Here is a 19,200-nt window from a genome sequence, read left to right as displayed (position 1 = left end):
AGAGTAAGAATGAACGGGGGTGGATGTAGAGGGAGGACAAACAAGAAGAAGAGAAGAGGCAAGTCACGTAACTCGTTACGCGTTTTCGCGTATACGTATCTCTTAGAAACGAATGAAAGATATATTCGTGTTCTCTTATAAAAGACGTGCTTGTTCGTCTCGTGTTTCGAACTAAGAATGAAATTATCGGTATGGCGAATTTTGTCGAGAAAGAAAATCTGATTAGTCTTGGACAGGTTCTTCTTCTCGTATCTACGAACTTTCTTCGATTTTCGCGAAGGGTGGTAGAGATAGAAACTATTCTTCTTTTTTCTTTTTTCTTTTTCTTTTTCTCGACAAACAAGAAGAGAGCGAGAGAGAGAGAGAGAGAGAGATAGTTAACTAATTTATATATATATATTTTCTTTTTATTTTGGGACTCGTTAAAATTCTTAAGAAAGAGATTCTCCGATGGACGTCTCTTTCTGTGTGTCTATTTACGTGTTTATTTGTTTGTTTGTTTGTTTACTTGCTACAAAGAAGAAAAAGGAAGTTACTACTTCGTTCTTATATCGTTTCTATTTATCTTGATTAGTATCTTACGTATTCCTTTTCATTCTTATCTTTTTTTCTATATAATGGAAATGACTCTCCGTCTCTATCTCTGTCTCTCTCATTTCTCGTTTATCGTTAGTATTTTTTTGTCCTTTTTTCCATCCCATAAAAAGAAGTGACTTCTCTTTTCCTGTCTATGTCATTACATTTTTGTTTATCGTGGTTAGTATTTTTCATTTTTTCTTTTTTTTTCCATCCCATAAAGAAGGAAGTGACCTCTCTCTCTCTCCCTCCCTCTCTCTCTCTGTTTTTGTCTCATCTCTATGTCTATCTCTCTCATTTCGTTTTTCTTTATCGTGGTTCGTATTTTCTCTCTTTTTTTTTCCTACCCCATAAAGAAGTGACTCTCTCTCTCTCTCTTTCTTTCTTTCTTTCTTTCTTTCTCTTGTAGTTAGAATATTTCTCTCTTTTGCTAATCGTCGTACACAAACTCTCGTGAGATAACGCGAACAACGAAATCCCTTTCGAAATCCATAGGAACGTCTGGATGAAACTGCGTCGGTTAGATTACAGTAATCAACGGCGAAGCCCTACGTAAATCTAACTAACTCGTCTATTTAGAGGATCGCTCTGATAGGATTAAATTCGAGCATCACATACCGTTATATCCTTTAAAGCGGAAGCACCTACTCCTATCTTGCTCGACGAGAGTTATATATTTCTTTTTCTACGAAATAAATCGTCACGCAACTTGGTTAACTTCGAAAACCGTGTTAGGAATAAACGAATGTTAAAATTATGCTTATGGACGACACGGTTCTAAAAACAACTAAATAATCACGCTTTCTAATTTCTCAAACAGAAATATACACACATGTATATGTATGTATAACGAACCGAGCTTGATTTCATTACAAAATTAATTTTTAGTTTTATTTCATTGCAAATATCTTTCTCTCTCTCTCTCTCTCTTTCTTTCTCTATCTCTCTTTTTTCACTTTTTTTTCTTTCAATATCCTGTAGACAGTCTGAAGTTAAGAAAGGCATCCTCTTATACTATTTCGGAGTCCTTCTACGTTCAATAAATCTGGTCCTTGCGCAATGCGGTATCTTTGTAGAGTCGAGCGTAATACCCTATATACATACATACATACATACATACGTATGCATGTATATATATATATATATATATATGATAACGTAAGGTTCAAAGGATCTCTCTCACTAATGAATCCTTCTATTCTAAAACGTAATAATGTAGTGAATAATGGAAATAATAGAAGTTAGATCAATCTTAACGTTCTATTCGAAAGAACTTAAAGAAAAAGATTGTAATAGTTAGTTCGATAAAGTTATTTGATCAAATCTCGATATAATTATTTCCTACGAAATTATTCAACCCTCTTTCTTCCTTCTATGCACGTTCATTAGTGTTTAAGTATCGTTCTTAAGAGTACGACGCCGACGAAGACGACGACAACGACGATGATAGTCGAGACGATGAGAGTCTACCAGTTACCGAATTAGAGCACTCTTCGACGAACGAGAGAGAAAAAGATAGAGAGAAAAGAGGAGGAACCCTTTCACTCGTGTGACTCTATAGATGATCATAGTCAGTCGAGTACCCAGGTTGCCTCTTGAATAAAAATTCAAATCGAGTTCGCGACGTCGTGATGTTAAAGATGGAAATACGAGAGAGAGAGAGAGAGAGAGAAAGAGAGATTGGGACACGTGGGTTTGGGTTCTTGTCTCCGTTGACACGCACGCAAGGGGTTGTGTTACGTCACTCACGATAGAACACACCCACACACATACACACACACGTATATACATGTCACTCTTACCCCTTTCCTCTTTTATTTCCCTTGACACAAATCGTATTTCCCTGCGACTCCATTCAGTCGGCGCGTTGACCCCAAATAAAGAAATAGTAGTAGTTGTAAAGATACGTATGTATTATTTTGACGACTGACAATAATCAGCTGATACTCGCTCACCTGACATTATTGTTTAGTTTATTCCTTAATTAGGATCTTTAATCGACTGTTTGACTCGGTCAAATAATATGTAGTTAATGTCGATCGTTTCTTCGATTGCTATTTTTAACGATAATCAGCTGATACTCGCTCTATCTGACATTATTATTTAGTTTATTCCTTAATTAGGATCTTTAATCGACTGTTTGGCTCGGTCAAATAATATGTAGTTAATGTCGATCGTTTCTTCGATTGCTATTTTTAACTTTTGGTAATTCCTTCTTTTTTCTTTTTTAACTTGTTACATTTTTTTTTTCATCATCCAAGTGCTCTTTCCTTCTTAAACTCACACTCGTTGAGATTTCATTTTCGTTGTGTTTTCTTTCTTTCTTTCTTTCTTTTTTTTCTTCTTCTTTTGTCGTTTGGTCTATATATTTTATTTCGTTTAAGAGAAAAAAAAAATGAAATGCCTTTGATAAATGATCTGTGATCGTACATAAAAATTGGCATAAATTTTGCGACATTGATATTCGTTCAACTACATCTTGAAGATCTGACGATTGAATACGTGAGGAGAGATTTTCCTTTGAACTTCGAAAGACCCTATCCGAGAAATTAATTGCAATTGGTTTCACGATGAGAAAGAAAAAGAAAAAAAATATATATATATATAGAATAAAAAAGAAAGAAAAATAAGAACGAATGATACAGGAAAAAGATAAAATATAACGAATACACAAATATGGCGGACTCGATCATCCGAGATCTCTCTTTATCCTTTACACGTCTTTCTTTCATTTTTCATTTAGTTTTTTTTTTCTTCTTTTCTTTTCTCCTTCTTTCTTCTCACGTTTCGCTTTGTTGTTTTGTTTTGTTTCGGTTTTTGTTATCTCTTTTTTCTCTCTCTCTTTCCATCGATCGTGACACCCCGTAGATCTGGGAGTTGGCTGGGGTGGTGGAGAGCTCAGAGGGTCGCCATGGCAACCACCATTGCCCTGCCACCGACAGTGGTGCTCAATCGAACGGTACTTTCCCGTGCCACTTTAAACGCCTAAAGTTTCTTATTCTCGAAGCATTCATTGTCGTTGAAATAAGTAACTCGACACCGTCGTCGAAGGGAAACTCCAACGAAAATCGAGCTAAGAACACGAAAACCGTCTCGTACTAATCCCGTCCACCCCTTACCCCTCATTTTCACCTTCACCATCGTCGCTACCACCCACCTACACCCTCTTTTACCTTTTATCAAGTAGTAGGAAGATTGTTGAAGAGTGGTACGAGGTTTCGAAGAGAGGTTCTCGATTTTCTCACGTAAATAGACGAGAATACGACGACGAATTTGCTAAAGCTTGGGACGCGAGTAAAACGAGATAGAGTTTTGGGGGGGGGGTAAAAGGAGGGAAGGAGGAAGGGAGGGTTGATGATAGGGAAGGTGGTACACGGGGTGTAGGAGAGAGGGCATGGACGACGTCGTAGGGGGGTTGAAAAAGCCGATCGTGTTTGACGAAGGACGACGGAGGGTCGTCCAGCGAATTATTTGCAAGCGCGATTGGTTAAACGCTTATTGCGAGAACCGTTCGAGTATCGGGGGCTTTTTTTTTCTTTTTATTATTTTTTTCTTTCTTTTTTCCTCCATCTCTCTCTTTCTCTATCTTCTTTTTTTTTTATGTTCCATCCTTCCAACTCCCTTTTTAATTTCCATTTTTGTTTTCAATTTTTTTTTGATCGACAGATTTTTCGAGTGGATCTAATTGTTTCACACCCCTCCGTGGTACACACATATTCACATGTGTGTGTGTGTGTGTGTGTGTACAACACATAGAGATACTGGCACTATCCTTTCTTTTTGTTTAATCATTATTTTGAGAACAAGAGAAAAGGTGTTGTAATATTTGTAATACTTGCACGTTTTGTTTCAACGTCTAACGATGGTACACGGTCTGAAGAAGAAGGAAACGAAAAATAATAATAATAAAAATAATAACAAATAAAAAAAAAAGATAATAATAATAATAAAAGGAAAAGCTCCTTTCTCTCGGTTACGCCGACGTTCATGATTCGTTTTCATCGTTGAAAAATATTTCCTTTGCTTTCGTTTTTTTTTTCTATGTGCGACACATATAGTTTCTTAAAGCAGTCGACAAAGAAAGAGACAGAGAAACAGAGAGATAGAGAGAGAGAGAGAGAGAGAGAGAGAGAGAGAGAGAGAGAGAGAGAGAGAGAGAGAGAGAGATTTTTCATTATTTTTTTTCTTGTTATTTTTTTTCTCTTTCTTTTTTAGTCGCTACACAGTTTCGCTAGTACGCAGTTCGTTTTCCTGTATCATCATTTCTCTCTCTCTCTTTCTTTTTCCTCGTTCCACCCCCTCTTATTCCAACCAACAGTCCCTCAATTTCTCTGCGGTTGCGATTGTTTCATGTCTGGCTGTCTTCCTGACGCGCGAAAGCTGTTGCTGAAAGCGATGAAAGAACCGAGCGAATCTCTTTCCTATGCTATATTTCCTTTATCTTTATCGATGTATCTTCTCTTTCTCTCCCCCCCCCCTCTTTATCTATCTATCTATGTATCTATCTATCTATCTATCTATCTATTTATCTATCTATCTATCTCTCTCTCTCTCTCTATCTCTCTAACTCTCTCTCTGTCTCTGTCTCTAACTTTCTCTCTCCGTCTCTCTTTCTCTTTCTCTCTGTTTCAGTTCATCCCTTCATCCCTTTTTCCCAAGAATAAATTGCAGCCAAAACGATTGGCCCTCTTTTACTACGAGGCTCGGAAAATTGATTCGCCTTAAAGGGAGGGAAAAAGTAGAGAGAGAAGGGGGAAAGATAGGAGGTTTAAAACACAAAACGAAATACAAAAAAAAAAGGTATGAGAATGAGAAGAAAAAGAGAAGACAGAGAGAGGTAGAGAGAGAAAGAAGAGGGAGGAAAGAAGAAAGTAAAAAAGAAAGAAGACGAGGGTCGTAATGCAATCGAGGGTGGGATTAAGAGAACGAGGAGGGCAGAGGAAGAGGAGAAGGGGAAAGGGCGATACACGCTTAGCCATTACGGTCAGTTTGCAATGTAAAGTAATTTGCAAATTGCCGTGTGGCTCGTTTCAAAAGATCCTCTCTAACTCCTCCCTTCCTACCCTCCAACTACCCCCACCTCTCCCACTATTTTTCCCCTACCATCGACCCATCGATTTCTCTCTCTCTCTCTCTCTCTCTCTCTCTCTCTCTCTCTCTCTCTCTCTCTCGTTTTTTACTTTTTTCTTTGTTTTTTTTTTATTTTTTTAACCTTTTTTTTTTACTTTTTGTTCCTCTCTTTTTCCGTATATTCGTCGGCACGCATGAACCAGCCAGCGAACAACGTTTTTCATCTTCTCTCCGAGCGAAAAAATGGAAATACCACGCGTATTTGGTGCTTTTTAAAACGATAATCCTTCCATATTCTCTTGATGATAACAACAGGGAAACGAGAGAGAGAGAAAGGTTTAAATGGACACTGAGAAATGTCTGTCTCGTATTTTTTTTTTTTTTTTTTTGTCAAGAGTTAGACTGGATTTAATCGTCAGATTGCGATTTTCGATATTTCGTCTTAATTGTTTAAGACTTTTTAAAACGCGAATGTACGAGCGTGTATGTTGGGAAAAGTGAACGATCAATGTTATGGATGCATCTTTTAAGACATTTAAAAAGATTCTAAGGAGGTCTTTTAAATTATCAACATGTTACTAAAACGTACTGTAGTGATATCTATCTATCTATCTATTTATCTATCTATCTATCTATCTGTTGGTGCTTTCATAAAGAGAAATCTTCTCTCGCGTTTTTAACAATAATTTAACAAAATGATTTATCATTAAAATTTATTCATCGATCGTAGAATCTTTCTGACGGCTGCTGTAAAAATATTTTTGCAAAAGGAAAATATATAGGATTTATTGCACGTATTTATCGGAGAAGATAAATGACAATATAATTAATATTTCATATCGTTAAGGGAAAACGAGGAAACAATTAAACCGATAAGAAGAATTTGTGTTTTAATAAATTTATATCGGGGATTCTCATTTTTCTTTTGGTCAAACAGAAAAAAATTTTGCTAATATTTGCGAAACCTTCGACAATTATTTTATTTTATTTTATGTTATTTTTTCTCTCCTACGATTGATAAAATCTCTTTCTTGTCAAATTTAATGAGATATTAAGTATAACATATATTTTCTTTTAATACGTCGGACTGTAAAAGATTTTTCTTTTATATATTAAGAAAAATAATAAATAAATAAATAAATAAATATAAAAACGATTTATCGAAAGAAAGAAAACAAGTATAAAATAATAACGGAGTAATAGAAACAAAAAATATATAATTAAACAAAAAATCGATTCGATCGTTGAATTATCCCGCATTACCGTAGAATTTATTCACAGTACCATAGAATCCCATAAAACTGCCACGCTTTATAAATTATCACTTTAAACGATCAGAAATAAATATCAGCAAAATGAAAAAACGTCGGACCAACGTGGTCTCTTCCCTTTACAACCAAAGATATAAAAGAATACTTCGTTTTTTCTTTTTTCATTTCTTCTCTCTCTCTCTCTCTCTCTCTCTCTTCTTTTTTTTAATTTCTTTGGGTTTCATTGAAAAGGGGGAAAAAAGTCGAAGAACGAAGTAGAAATAAGTTACGTCGTGTGCGTAGCCGTAAATATGGCGCTTCGTTAGGGAAATTCTGAAGAAAGGAAAAGGAAGACGAAAGGGAAGTGATATCTCTTTTCCTTGGTTGGTTTCGATGAACAGAGAGAGAAAGAAAGAAAGAAAGAAAGAAAGAGAAAGAAAGAAAGAAAGAGAGAGAGAGAGAGAGAAAGTGGAGAGGGGTGAAGGGAGACCCTTTCTCATTTCGAAGGAACCCCCTACCGTGAGTTGAAAGTACTTCGTCTGAAGATCATGCGGGTGTTATCGCTTCTCTCAACCAAAAGAGAGAGAGAGAGAGGAAGAGAGAGAGAGAGAGAGAGAGAGAGAGAGGGAGGGGGAGGGGGAGGGGAGAGAAGATGTCTGCGAACATTCTAGCTTTGAACGTCCGTTTACGCTGACGTGACTGGCCTTCCTAAATCCAAGAAGGAAAGATCGTCTCGATTTTTGAGCGTCTACCCTTTGTCATGGCTATTCTTCTCTCTCCCTTCCAACTATGGCCTCTTACGAAACAATTACCCCTTTCGTTTTCCTCGAGGGTTTGCTTGCATATCTATCTCTGTTTTTCTCTTTCCCTCTTGTTCATTGTTAGCAGTGATACGAATCTGGCATTTAGTCGACGACCTACAGAAGACTCATTAGAATTCAGATTTTTATTTCTCTTTTATATGTGTGTGTGTGTGTGTGATTTTTTATTTATATTTTCGCGATAGTACGTATTTTCATTATGGAAGTTATGTGTTTATATAGTTTTTTTTTAATTATTATTATTTTATTATTATATTATTGTTATTTTATTATTATCGTTATTATTTCAAATATTATCCTATTTCTATTATTCTATATAATTTCGTTTTTCTCTACTCGACATGTTAGAAATTAAAGTTTCTTCGTAGTTTTAATGGGCAGTTATCCTACGTCGTAAATAAGAATAGTTAAATAGGATAATAAAATAGTCGTGAAAGTTGGAAAGAAAAGCAAAGGGGAGGATACTTTCGTCGTCGTCCTCGTTTTCGTCTTCGTTTTCGTCCTCGTAAAATTTCGATTCTGTTAGAAGGTGAGGAAATAACATCGAAGGAGAAGAAGGGGGAGTATTAAGGGGAGTGTTTCTCTATCCCTCTGGTATTCTCCAAAAGCGTCTAAATCCTATTGGAAAGTTGGAAACTCATGGTTATCGAATATATAATATATAAGCGTAGACTTTTACATATACATATATACATACATATACATGTACATATATACATATATATTAGATATTCACCGAAGCGACGAGTTTCGAATCGACGAGTTCTCTTCTTCTTTCTTAGTTTCCTTTCGCATATGATATTTGCATCTTTCGAGAAGAGAAGACACTATCACACATCTATGTATATGTGTGTGTGTGTGTGCGTTCGCCAGTACCAAGTTTCTTGTTCGGTCCACGTGCCGGAGGGGTAAAAATCTTCTCGTCTCAAGATTCGCGAAGAATACTTTTACTAGAGAAGGACGTGTGAGGAAAAGAAAGGGAGAATAATAAGAAAAAAGAAAGAGAGAAAAAGAGAAAGAGAGAGAAGAAAAAAAAGAAAAGGAGTACGGTGAAAAACGAAAGGGGTGTCTCGAAGGAGTGAAGAAGAGGAGGATGTAGAAAAAAAAGAGGGTGGATAGGGGGAGGAAGTAAGGGAAGGGAAGGATGAAGATACGTTCTTCTTTTGCATCTTCCTTTTCGTTCGTGTCCGTGCTTCGGGCAACTTCTTTTTATCTCTGACGGCTTTAAAGGAGAAACGGAGGGGTGGAAGGGTGTAGAAGGATTAAAAGGGCTAGAAAAAAAAGGAGAGAGAGAGAAAGAGAAAGTCTGGACGTTTTAAGTTATACCTATATGTTTGCATATATGTGTGTGTATATGAATATATATTTATTTATTTATGGTGTGTGTGTGTGTGTATTTACGTATCTATCGCATTGGTATTCTATCTCATCGGTATGCTTGAGATTTTCACGTGTACTAGGATTTTTTCCCTTTTTACGAGGATTTTCCTATTTTATTTATTTATTTTTTATTTTCTTTTCCTTTTTTTTTTGTGAAACGTTGACAAAATCTGTATATCCTTCCAAAGTAAATTTGTAGAGGAATTTCTCGAAATATTCGTCGAAGCTTCGTAGATACTATATGTGTGTATATGTTACGTGTATGTTTATCTAGTTACGTCTCTATTCATAGTAGAGTTATACGTTTTCTATCGCGTTTAAACTGTATCTGCGCTAAAATACACACACACACACACACACACACACACACATTACATAGACATATTGATGCACACATACGAATAAGTTTCTCATTCATCAACGTCATTCTCGATCATAAAAATCGAACCTCTATGGTATATGAGATACTTTTGATTGTTCCTCACGTTATATCATATGTACACTTACGTATGTATCTATGTATGTATGATGTATGTATATATGTAGGTATATAATATTATAGGTTGAAAATAGAATATGGTACGTACATATATAAGTATATATCTATGTACATATTCATCGTTACTACAAGTATTACAATATCTCTTCATTGTGACACGTACTAGACGTTAATAGAAATGTAACGCGTTTTCTATTCTAAGCCATCATAATAAATCGTATACACTGCAATATGTATACCCATATATATATATATATATATATATATATATATATATATATGTATGTATGTATGTATGTATGTATCTATCTGTGCAAACGTGAGATAAAAAAGCATGACGCGTGTAGGAGGAAGGTTTTCCTTTTGTTTTCACATTATGTACTTCTCTCTTCTTCTTCTGCTTCTTTTCCTTTTTCTTTTTCTATTCTTGCTTCCTCTTATTCGTCTTCTTATTTTTCTTCATCATCGTCATGGCGTCGAGCAACCGTGGTGGAAAAAGTTTTGTATTCATTGAAACATTATGCTAGCAAGATAACGTTATATATATATATATATATATGTGTGTGTGTGTGTGTGTGTGTGTATATGTATATATATATGTATATGTATATTGTATATACAGGGTGTCTAGAAAGATTGGGACCAAGCTTATACATTTCTTATAATCATCATTATAAATTATGAATTTATTAAAAGTATATATCTTTTCGATAAAGCATTTTTGTGCATAATTTTATACGAACCTTTTTCATCTTTTTTTTTTTTTTTTTTTTTTAAATTAATTAAGTAATACGTAGTATATGTTCATCCCCAATTTTTTGGGGGCACCCTGTATATACACACACCTTTGTAATATAAACGAACCATAGAAAAACGTAGAAAAGTTTCTATGGGAATTCATATTATTCGAACGGTGAACGATAACAAAGAAAATCAATGGAGAGAATTATTTATTAATTCGAATTATATCGGAATTTTGTCGAAAGATTTTTATTTCAAATCGAAGTAGTAGAAGAGATTAAGAGAGAGAAGGTTGGGTGAATGAGAAGGTGGGTTTTATAGATTCATACGTCAAATACTTGTTTTTGAGAAGTTCGAACGATCCGCGAATAACGTATGTTTTACTTCCGGCCTTTTCTATTTCCGCGGTGGCTAATATAAACATTGAAAGACGTTTCGACGTTTCCACAAAATTTGTCCAAGGAGAAATATAGGTCGAGTGGATATATAACTCATCGTCAAGCAGATGTTTGTCCTCGTCGTTGTCGCGTTTCTCGTGAAAAGAAAGATGACTTTTATTGTTAGATACTTTTTTTTTCTTTTTCTTTTTTTTCATTTTAAATAACAGTTCATTGTTCGGAGTTAATATTTTTGTAAATAATTATTTTCGAGGGATATCGAACCTTTTTACACGAACAAATTCGAAACAATGGCGTCGATATTTTACAGTGAAAAAATATTTTCAGTTTTAATTCCGTTCGATTATAAACTCGCGAACAATCAACAACGGAAGCCATATTGTTAATGGAGAAATATTTCAACAGTATAATATAGTTCTTACGAGGTACGATGAATCGTATAAAAATCGTGTAAACAATTTCTTTGATTTTTTTTTTTACTATGAATTATCGATCTTAAGTTCATTAAGATCGACGATTCTAATATTTTATATAAAGTTTAATAAAATCGTTGAATAAATTCTCGAAGGGATTAAAGAAAATTTGTGATGTTCGATAATCTTAATAGGTTATTGGATTAATAGAGAAAATAAGAAATAAAGAAATAATTTATCGAATGAGAATCGTATCGTATATCGTATCACGTTTTTAAAGTTTTAACTTAATTAATATATATATAGAAAAAGAAATGCTTAGGTATTTTCTTAGGACAATATATATATATATATATTAAGAATGAATAGATCTTCTAACGAGAAATGAACATCTCAAAAGACTCGTAGAAAAGTTATTTCCAAGAGTCTCTCGAGAATCCTTCCATCGAGTTATATTTACTTTTCAGAGTAAAGATTTCGAACGAAATACCTAATTGGAGAAATAGAAAAAAGAAAAAAGAGAAAAGAAAAGGATATAAGAGTAGTTCGAACGAATCGAATCGAATCGAATCATCCAAGTATTCGATGAAACACGAATACTCTGGTCTTTCACATACGAAAAGGTCTTTCTACGTATACACGTACGCACACAAATATAGATACACAGAAGATCGTTAAGGTCTTCTTCGTAAAGTCAGGCAAAGTTATCCATAGGGATTTCCTGTGTGCACCGGCTGGCCAGCCAACAAATTATAAGTTCTCGCTTGTCTGGCAATGCCATTAGTTGCTCACGCTTTAGCAGAGGGTTGATAATTGAATATGTACGCGTTCCTTCTCTCCCTTTCTTTCTGTATATATGGACTCTTTCAGTTACGCACGATCGACCGCGTGCGGTCTGTGTCTGTACCGCACGTGCACTATATTTCGTTTAAAAGGGATCACTGCGAAATTCCGACATTTTTTTTTTTCATTTTCTCTTTTTCCCTCCACTAAATCGAGGGTCATCCAACGATATATATATATAAAAAGAGAGGAAAGAGAAAGAAAATGAAAGTTGACAAAAGGATTCGTTTTGAAGCTATTGCTGTGGTATTATCTTTCCTCGTCCATTTTTTCGATATTTATTATTCGACGTGTTTGACTTCGAGAAAAGAAGAAAAGAAAAAAGAAAAAAGATAGAGAAAGAAAAGTACCTATTTCATCGCGTTAAAAAAGGCAGGACAGTCGTAACGCATTCATAACCGCGAGCGAAGAAGGCAGCAAGAGGGTTGTTGATGCTTCGTAGATTGGTGCCACCCTCGAAAAGAAGGAAAACACTTCAGTGTGTAACAGTGGTGGCAGTGGGTTTAACTGCTTGCTTGGTTGCTTGGTTAGTTGCTTGCTTGCTTGCTCCCTTCTTCAACGAAACTCAGCTTGGCACCTTTATTTCCGGTGACATCGGGTCCTGTGGGACTTTCGACCGGGAAAAGGGAATCACCGGTCTCACCGCCATAATTTCCGTTCGTTTTTTAATCCAACGCACGTGCGTCATGAGGGAGAAAAGAGAGAGAGAGAGAGAGAGAGAGAGAGAGAGGGAATAAAACTGAACATACATATGAAATTCTAACGTAAATAATATTTTATAGAATATTTGTATAAAAAACAAATAAAAAGAAAAATTATATACGTATGTGTGCGTGTGTGTGTGTTAGGTTACACACGCAGACGTGTTTATCACGTAGATGAGAGTTAGTTCGTTCCGCGTCGAAAGTTAGCGGACTCGATTCACTAAAGATAAACTCGACAGAAGCGAGAGAGAAGTTTCCACTTTCTTGTACGTATGTGTAACTGTATAGGTGTATATAAATGTGTGTGTGTATGTGTGTATTAGTGCGTCAACGTTAGACTCCTCTTGGCTTTCAGGACGGTCGAGTGGACGTGGCTTTAACGTCACGTTAACTTCACGAAACGTCGATAAATCTTCCAGGCGCGAAAAGTTTTCTCTTCCCGTTTTACGGAAGAGAGAGAGAGAGAAAGAGAGAGAGAGAGAGGAAAAAAAGGGAAAAAGAAAAAGGAAAGAGGAAAATTACAAAGCTTATTTATCTACGGATAATTATTCTCGATTGAAGAATATTAATTATTATTACGAACGAACGAAGTTAACTTTTAGTCTTTGATCTAATTTAAAAATCGAATTCTTTTTTTTTTATTTATTAATTTCTTTTTATTTCTTTTTATTTTTTATCATCCCTGCTTATCTCCGTTAATGATTAATAAAACACATGCATCAAAAAAAAAAAAAGAGAAATAAATAAATAAATAAATATTGAACGAACGCTTTAATCAAGGTCAAAAGTTTACCCTCGGTATCATCGTTATTATAACATGGTACACTCGCGATAAATTAGAGGGGGTAGTTGCAATCGTTTCGAGTAACCCTTTCAATCGTATGCGACCAGTAGAATAGAGTAGAGTAGAGTAGAGTAGAGTGGAGTAGAGTAGAGTAGAGTAGTTTCAACCGTTTGGGTTGGCAACCGTAGAAACGGACCACTAACGAGCTCTTGTTTCTAACTAATCGTTAGACCGGCGTTAGTTCAAACGGCTACTCGTTACCGATTAAATCCCTTCGGATCCCTTTCGTTACTGGAGAAATTTAAGAAGGACCTTTTCCTTTGATCACTTTGGAAAGATGTAAAAGAATCTTTTTGTTTCTATTTTTTGTTTCTTTTTTTGTTTTTTTCTTTTTCTTTTTTTAACGATCCATAGTCGACACAGAAACGAGACATGTTGACCGACATTTAAGAACACAATACGTTTGATTAGCCAATAGAAATCGGATATATTCCTGTCTTTTCCGTTTCCAGTTTAATTAGTTAATATATCTCTAAAGCATACGTTGGGGGATGCTATGATAAAAGCGCTTTGACAGGGTACACCCCCGAAATTGTGGAAGGGTGGCTCGCATTACCTTGGGGTGCGAGTCCTTCCTTGTCTCTGAGTTTCTCTACCGAAGTTAAACGAGCTTTTGGGAAGAGGATGGGGTTAGTATAGGACGGTGGTGAGATAGTATGGGGTTGGTTTACGCGAGAAATGACGAACGTATTAGTCTCAGAGGGATGCTCCGAGAAATCTCATTTCTTTTGTAAGGATTGTCCAATGAATTTATGCTAAAACAAGTTGACCACCATCGAATCGAATTACAAAGTGGAAACTCCATTTCCTTTTGGTGTTAAAATTTATGTTAAACTTATCAAGAGTTATGAATTTTTTATTGTAATACATAAAAGTTAGAATAAGTATAAGTAAGTCGTAGTGGGTTGATTATTTACTTGTTTAATATTTCGAAATATGTAATGTGTAATATGTAATATATGTATTATTTGTATTTGTATATAATATATATAATAAACATTTATATATAAAATATACTTGTATACAATACATTATATGTAATATTTCAAGATATTAAATAAATAATGGAATGTTAGAAGAAGAAGAAAAAAAGCTCACTGATTTATCATAATTGCTTGCTTATTCTTTTATGATAAATGTATTCCTCTTTTCTGTTTTCTTTTTTTTTTGAAAAGATTCGAGACATATTGAGCAAGGTAACTATCGGGGTGTTAATAGATCAGATAGAGTAATTCTAGTTAGTTAGAAAGGCACCCTACGTCGCAACCTCGAATTTAGTCGAAACATTATGCAGATGCTGGATTAGCACCGAAGCTTTAGCAGAGAATGAAAGAGAGAAAGAGAATTAGAGGATCCTTCGAGAACTTAACAGAGTTACAACTTTCAGAAGAAATTAACATAGGCAATCGAATTCGACGGATTTAGGCTGTCCTAAGACAGTTTCGTTCGAAGTTCTAAGAGGGTGCACAGAATCGTGAACATTTTGTTTCTAAGAAAAGCGAGAGAAAAAGAAAGAATATAACTGATAGAAAATGATATATGACATTGATGGGAATGATTGAATCATGAACACCTTTAGATCTTTCTTTTCTCTTTCTTTTTTTCTCTCTCTCTCTCTCTTTTTTTGTTTCCCCTTCGTTCGCATGGCGATACGTGATCGGAAGTGAAAAATATCAGAAACGCGTTGGTCTATGGGATCGAACACGACGTGTACAGCATCCCATTCGATTATTCCTACGGGATAAAATTTTCTACTTTATTTTATGCTCTCTCAAGAGAATACCCTTTCTCATTTCGCAAATAAGCAACTCGCTGAAGAGATCCTCACATATATCGAATGTTAATATTCCATACAGGTTTATAAATTTTTTTTTTCTTTTCTTTTTTATTCACTTTTTTCTCTTTAACTTCATATTTGTTATTGTTCCACTTCAAATAGGAAATTTCTTTTTTATTTCAAGCGCGAATCAAATTCGATCTTTTGATTGTTATTTATATGTTATTTATCTTGGACAATGTAAGCGTACGCAAGACGTACAGAAAAAGTTTCCATGACCTTATTGATAAGATAAGACATAGTACAATTTTTTCTTTTCAATTTATCATCGCATTTATACAATGGTGAACCCTGTCGAAAAAAAAGTTTCTTTTTTTTTTCGACAGTCGTGTTATTTAGAGGAAGTGTGTTAAATGATTTTGGAAATTATAGACATTTTGATAAATGTTGATAATGAAAGAATCTGTTGCAATCGTTACTTCTAAAAATCGTAATAATTATTACAAGAATACGTATATAAGATTATCGTATCAATTGTTGATTAGAGATTATTATATTATTACAAATATGTACATTTTTACATGTTTTAAATTTCTTTTATTATAATTATAAATTGTAATATGAGAATCGTTAATTAATATCAAACGAGTATTTTTACTTTATTTTTTGTATTATACATATATAAATAATTAAATTAAAAAAGAATATTAATAAAAATAATTACACACACACGCACAGAGACACACACAATGTTAAATTTCTTAACAACAAATTTACATTTGATAGAATACAAAAATCTTTACTTGTACGTAGAATGTCTTCTACGTACAATAATAAAATATTACTTAAATAATATTAATATTAATTCGTTACAGATTCATCTCCCGAGATCGAGGAATGGCGTGTGGGAGAAAAAAAACGTGTTGGCTTACCACGTTAAGAGAATAAAAAGACGAAAGGAGGGCTACTTTCGAAACAATGACGACGACGACTTAAGGTTAGTACTTAAGGTCAGTTGATTAAACAACATTATCGCATAATCAAAGTTTCGTGCTCAATTCTCTCGTTAAACGATGATAACTCGAGATGATAATGACCATTAAAAAAAAAAAACAAGATAAATAAATAAATAAAAAAGATATGTATCGTCTTTCGAAATATATGATGAGAATACACATGTATTTGTGTTTATGGGTATATATTCATATTCGACATGGTAATTCAAGAGACATATAAAATATGAGAAAACGAAACTTGACTGATAGTCTACTGAGAATCGATGATCGTAATCGGTTACTCGATATTCTTTGATTCGTTGCATGTGTGCGTTTATGCGAGAAAGTACATAGAAAAGTCTCTACTAACTACTAGTATTATATCCTTGAAAGGAATCGTATATATGTATATAATTGGAAGTGTGCCAAGGATCATCGATATAAAAATGAGAAAAAGGATAAACTTTACTTGATTCGCATTTGATTCGATTGGAAATTGTATTAATTCAAGATGAAATTTTTAATCGTTTATCATTAGTTGATTTCGTAATTACAAGTATCGAGGAAGTTTTGAAATCGATCAAAAGTTATTAAGTGATTTGAAAAATCCAAATTTATTCTTTTTCGTGACTTTTCGGAGTGACAATTTTTTCTTTTTTTTTTTCTATTCTTTTAGATTATAAGAAAATTCTTAGACTTATAATTTTATAATCTGTAGAAAGTAAAAAGCAAAAAAGAAAAAAAGAAAAAGGATAAAAGAAAATTAGTCTGATGTGTCTCTGAGAAAAAAGGGGATAATTATTTTCAAAATCATCTCTTTTATACATATACGTATATAAATAAATAAATAAATAATACACACACACACACATATATATATTTAAAAATGAATAAATAAAATATATATATATAAATATGAATAATATAAAAAAATAAATATAAAAGATATAAACAAAACATATACAGACACATATATATATATCTGTGTATATATTACAGATTATACATTTTTAAATATTTCTTTTTCTTTTTTAGAAAAAAATTTCCAACAAACATCGATTATATTTATATTTAATTATATTCGCAGATCAGAGACCGTTTCAATCGTAGAAACGAACAATATGATATTCGATGGACGAGCTTGATAGATAAAGAATAAGAATTAAAAAGGAGGCCCCTGTGTAAGAGTGTGTTGACCTCTGTCCACTTGTGCAATTTTCAACGTGGCACAGATCCGTTGAACGGAATTCTTTGCAACATGTTCGGGACGAAATTGCGCACGTGGATGGAGGCACACATTGTGCGATCAAAGAAAAAGAAGGATCGTAAAAAGGGCGATAAGGGATTCGATTCTAACTGCAATTCACCGAGAAGTCATAGTGCCAATAGATCGCCTGCTTTGCATCAAGTGAGTGTACTTATGAAAACTTTTATCTCTCTTTTTCTCTTTACACTTTTCTCTCTTATCATTCGTTCGTTGTCTTCCTTTTAAAAAATATAAAAAAAGAGAGAGAGAAAGAGAGAAAGAAACTTATCAATCTTGGAGCATAAACCTCTTCTACTTGTTATCGATCGATCAAACTTGAAAATTCATTTCGTTCGTTCCACTTTCTTCGTTCTCTCTTTTTTTTTTTTTCATATTCCTTATCTTTCCTCTCTCTTTTCTATCTTCTTTGTTTTTCTTTCTTTTTCATCGATAATGAAACGAACACGATTCGTAGTACAAGGCACGAATAATCAGCCAGTGAAAAATCTTATTAGAGTTATCAGCTCTCAACTGATAATACGATTTCCCGTCTCTTTTAATACCTTTAAAAATAAACGTAGAACGATCGATGGTGCTTCGATGATTGAAGAAAAATCGATTATTCAAGTGCGATATTCAAGTGAAATATATATGTATATATCCAACGTTGGTATAGATCCAACGAAGAGTTCTATAACATAAAAGGAGCTACTCGAGTCTCGTTTATCGATCGTCTAGATTGCAACGTGCTAAACACTTTGCTCATCCTCTTTCAACGATCTACCTCGTAGTTTATTCTTAGAGGCTTCCACTTCGCGGAGATATACGCCTTTCTTTGCTAACAAACCCTTTCTTATAAGTCTTACCTGTTAACGAGAAAGAAAGAGAGAGAAAGAGGGAAAAATAAAAGTGAGAAAGAGAGAGAGAGATTGAAGAAGAAAAGAGAAGGTAGAGAAAGACCTAGTTTAGTATTCTCGCCCAAGGTCTATCCAAGAGAAAAACAACGTCCGTTATTTCGCAACCCTAGAAAAGCAAAGTTGTCTTCTATCTCACTTTCTTTTTTTACTTTATAATCATCTCTCTCTTTCTCTCTCTCTCTTTCTTTCTCTCTCTCTGTCTGTCTGTCTGTCTGTCTGTCTGTCTGTTTTTCTCTTTTTCACTATTCGTCCCTTTACCACTCTAATTTCTTCCCATTTTCCCTTAGCTATCTAATTATACTTAACCTCCGGTTCTTCAACCTTTTACAAGCTACTTACGCAATCGCTCTACAATCTCAAATGTAATTCTCAATCTTTAAACATTGTAAGTAAACCTTTTAACGTCGAGAACGAAAGCATTGAAAATTTAACAACGGACCATCGAGAGACTCGAAGAAATTTCATTCGCTAATCGATTATAAAAGGATATTTCGCGTCTGGCCAATTCTACTGTGGATCACTACGCTTTCGATCAAAATTTTACTTCTTACTCTTTTTCGAGTATAGATTTATATATATATATATATATATATATATATATATATATAATCTCTTAGCTTTATCACGTTCTTATATCCTTGAATCTTCCTTTTTTTTAAATCTCCTTTCTTTACTTTCTTTCTTTTCTTTTTCTTTTTCAATGAACGACGAAAATGAAATGACACT

The 19,200-nt window shown here is 34.1% G+C and overlaps 2 protein-coding genes across 2 annotated transcripts in view; both read left to right on the top strand.

Annotated features, from left to right (window-relative positions):
• LOC127070651 (glypican-6) overlaps positions 1 to 19,200 on the top strand; it is a 265,597-nt gene that overhangs the window by 56,499 nt on the left and 189,898 nt on the right. The window lies entirely within an intron of this gene.
• The window catches only part of LOC127070873 (uncharacterized), a 59,809-nt gene that overhangs the window by 21,026 nt on the left and 19,583 nt on the right, over positions 1 to 19,200 (top strand). Inside the window, exons 2-3 of the mRNA XM_051009417.1 lie at positions 16,192 to 16,313; positions 17,399 to 17,719. Of these exons, the coding sequence (XP_050865374.1) occupies positions 17,570 to 17,719 (150 nt within the window). The 5' untranslated portion in view covers positions 16,192 to 16,313; positions 17,399 to 17,569. The remainder of the gene's footprint in view (positions 1 to 16,191; positions 16,314 to 17,398; positions 17,720 to 19,200) is intronic.

The sequence above is a fragment of the Vespula vulgaris genome, chromosome 19 (assembly GCF_905475345.1).
Source record: "Vespula vulgaris chromosome 19, iyVesVulg1.1, whole genome shotgun sequence".
Taxonomy (NCBI): Eukaryota; Metazoa; Arthropoda; class Insecta; order Hymenoptera; family Vespidae; genus Vespula; species Vespula vulgaris.
The sequence above is the reverse complement of the archived record's forward strand: the minus strand, read 5'-3'. Positions and strand labels throughout refer to the sequence as shown.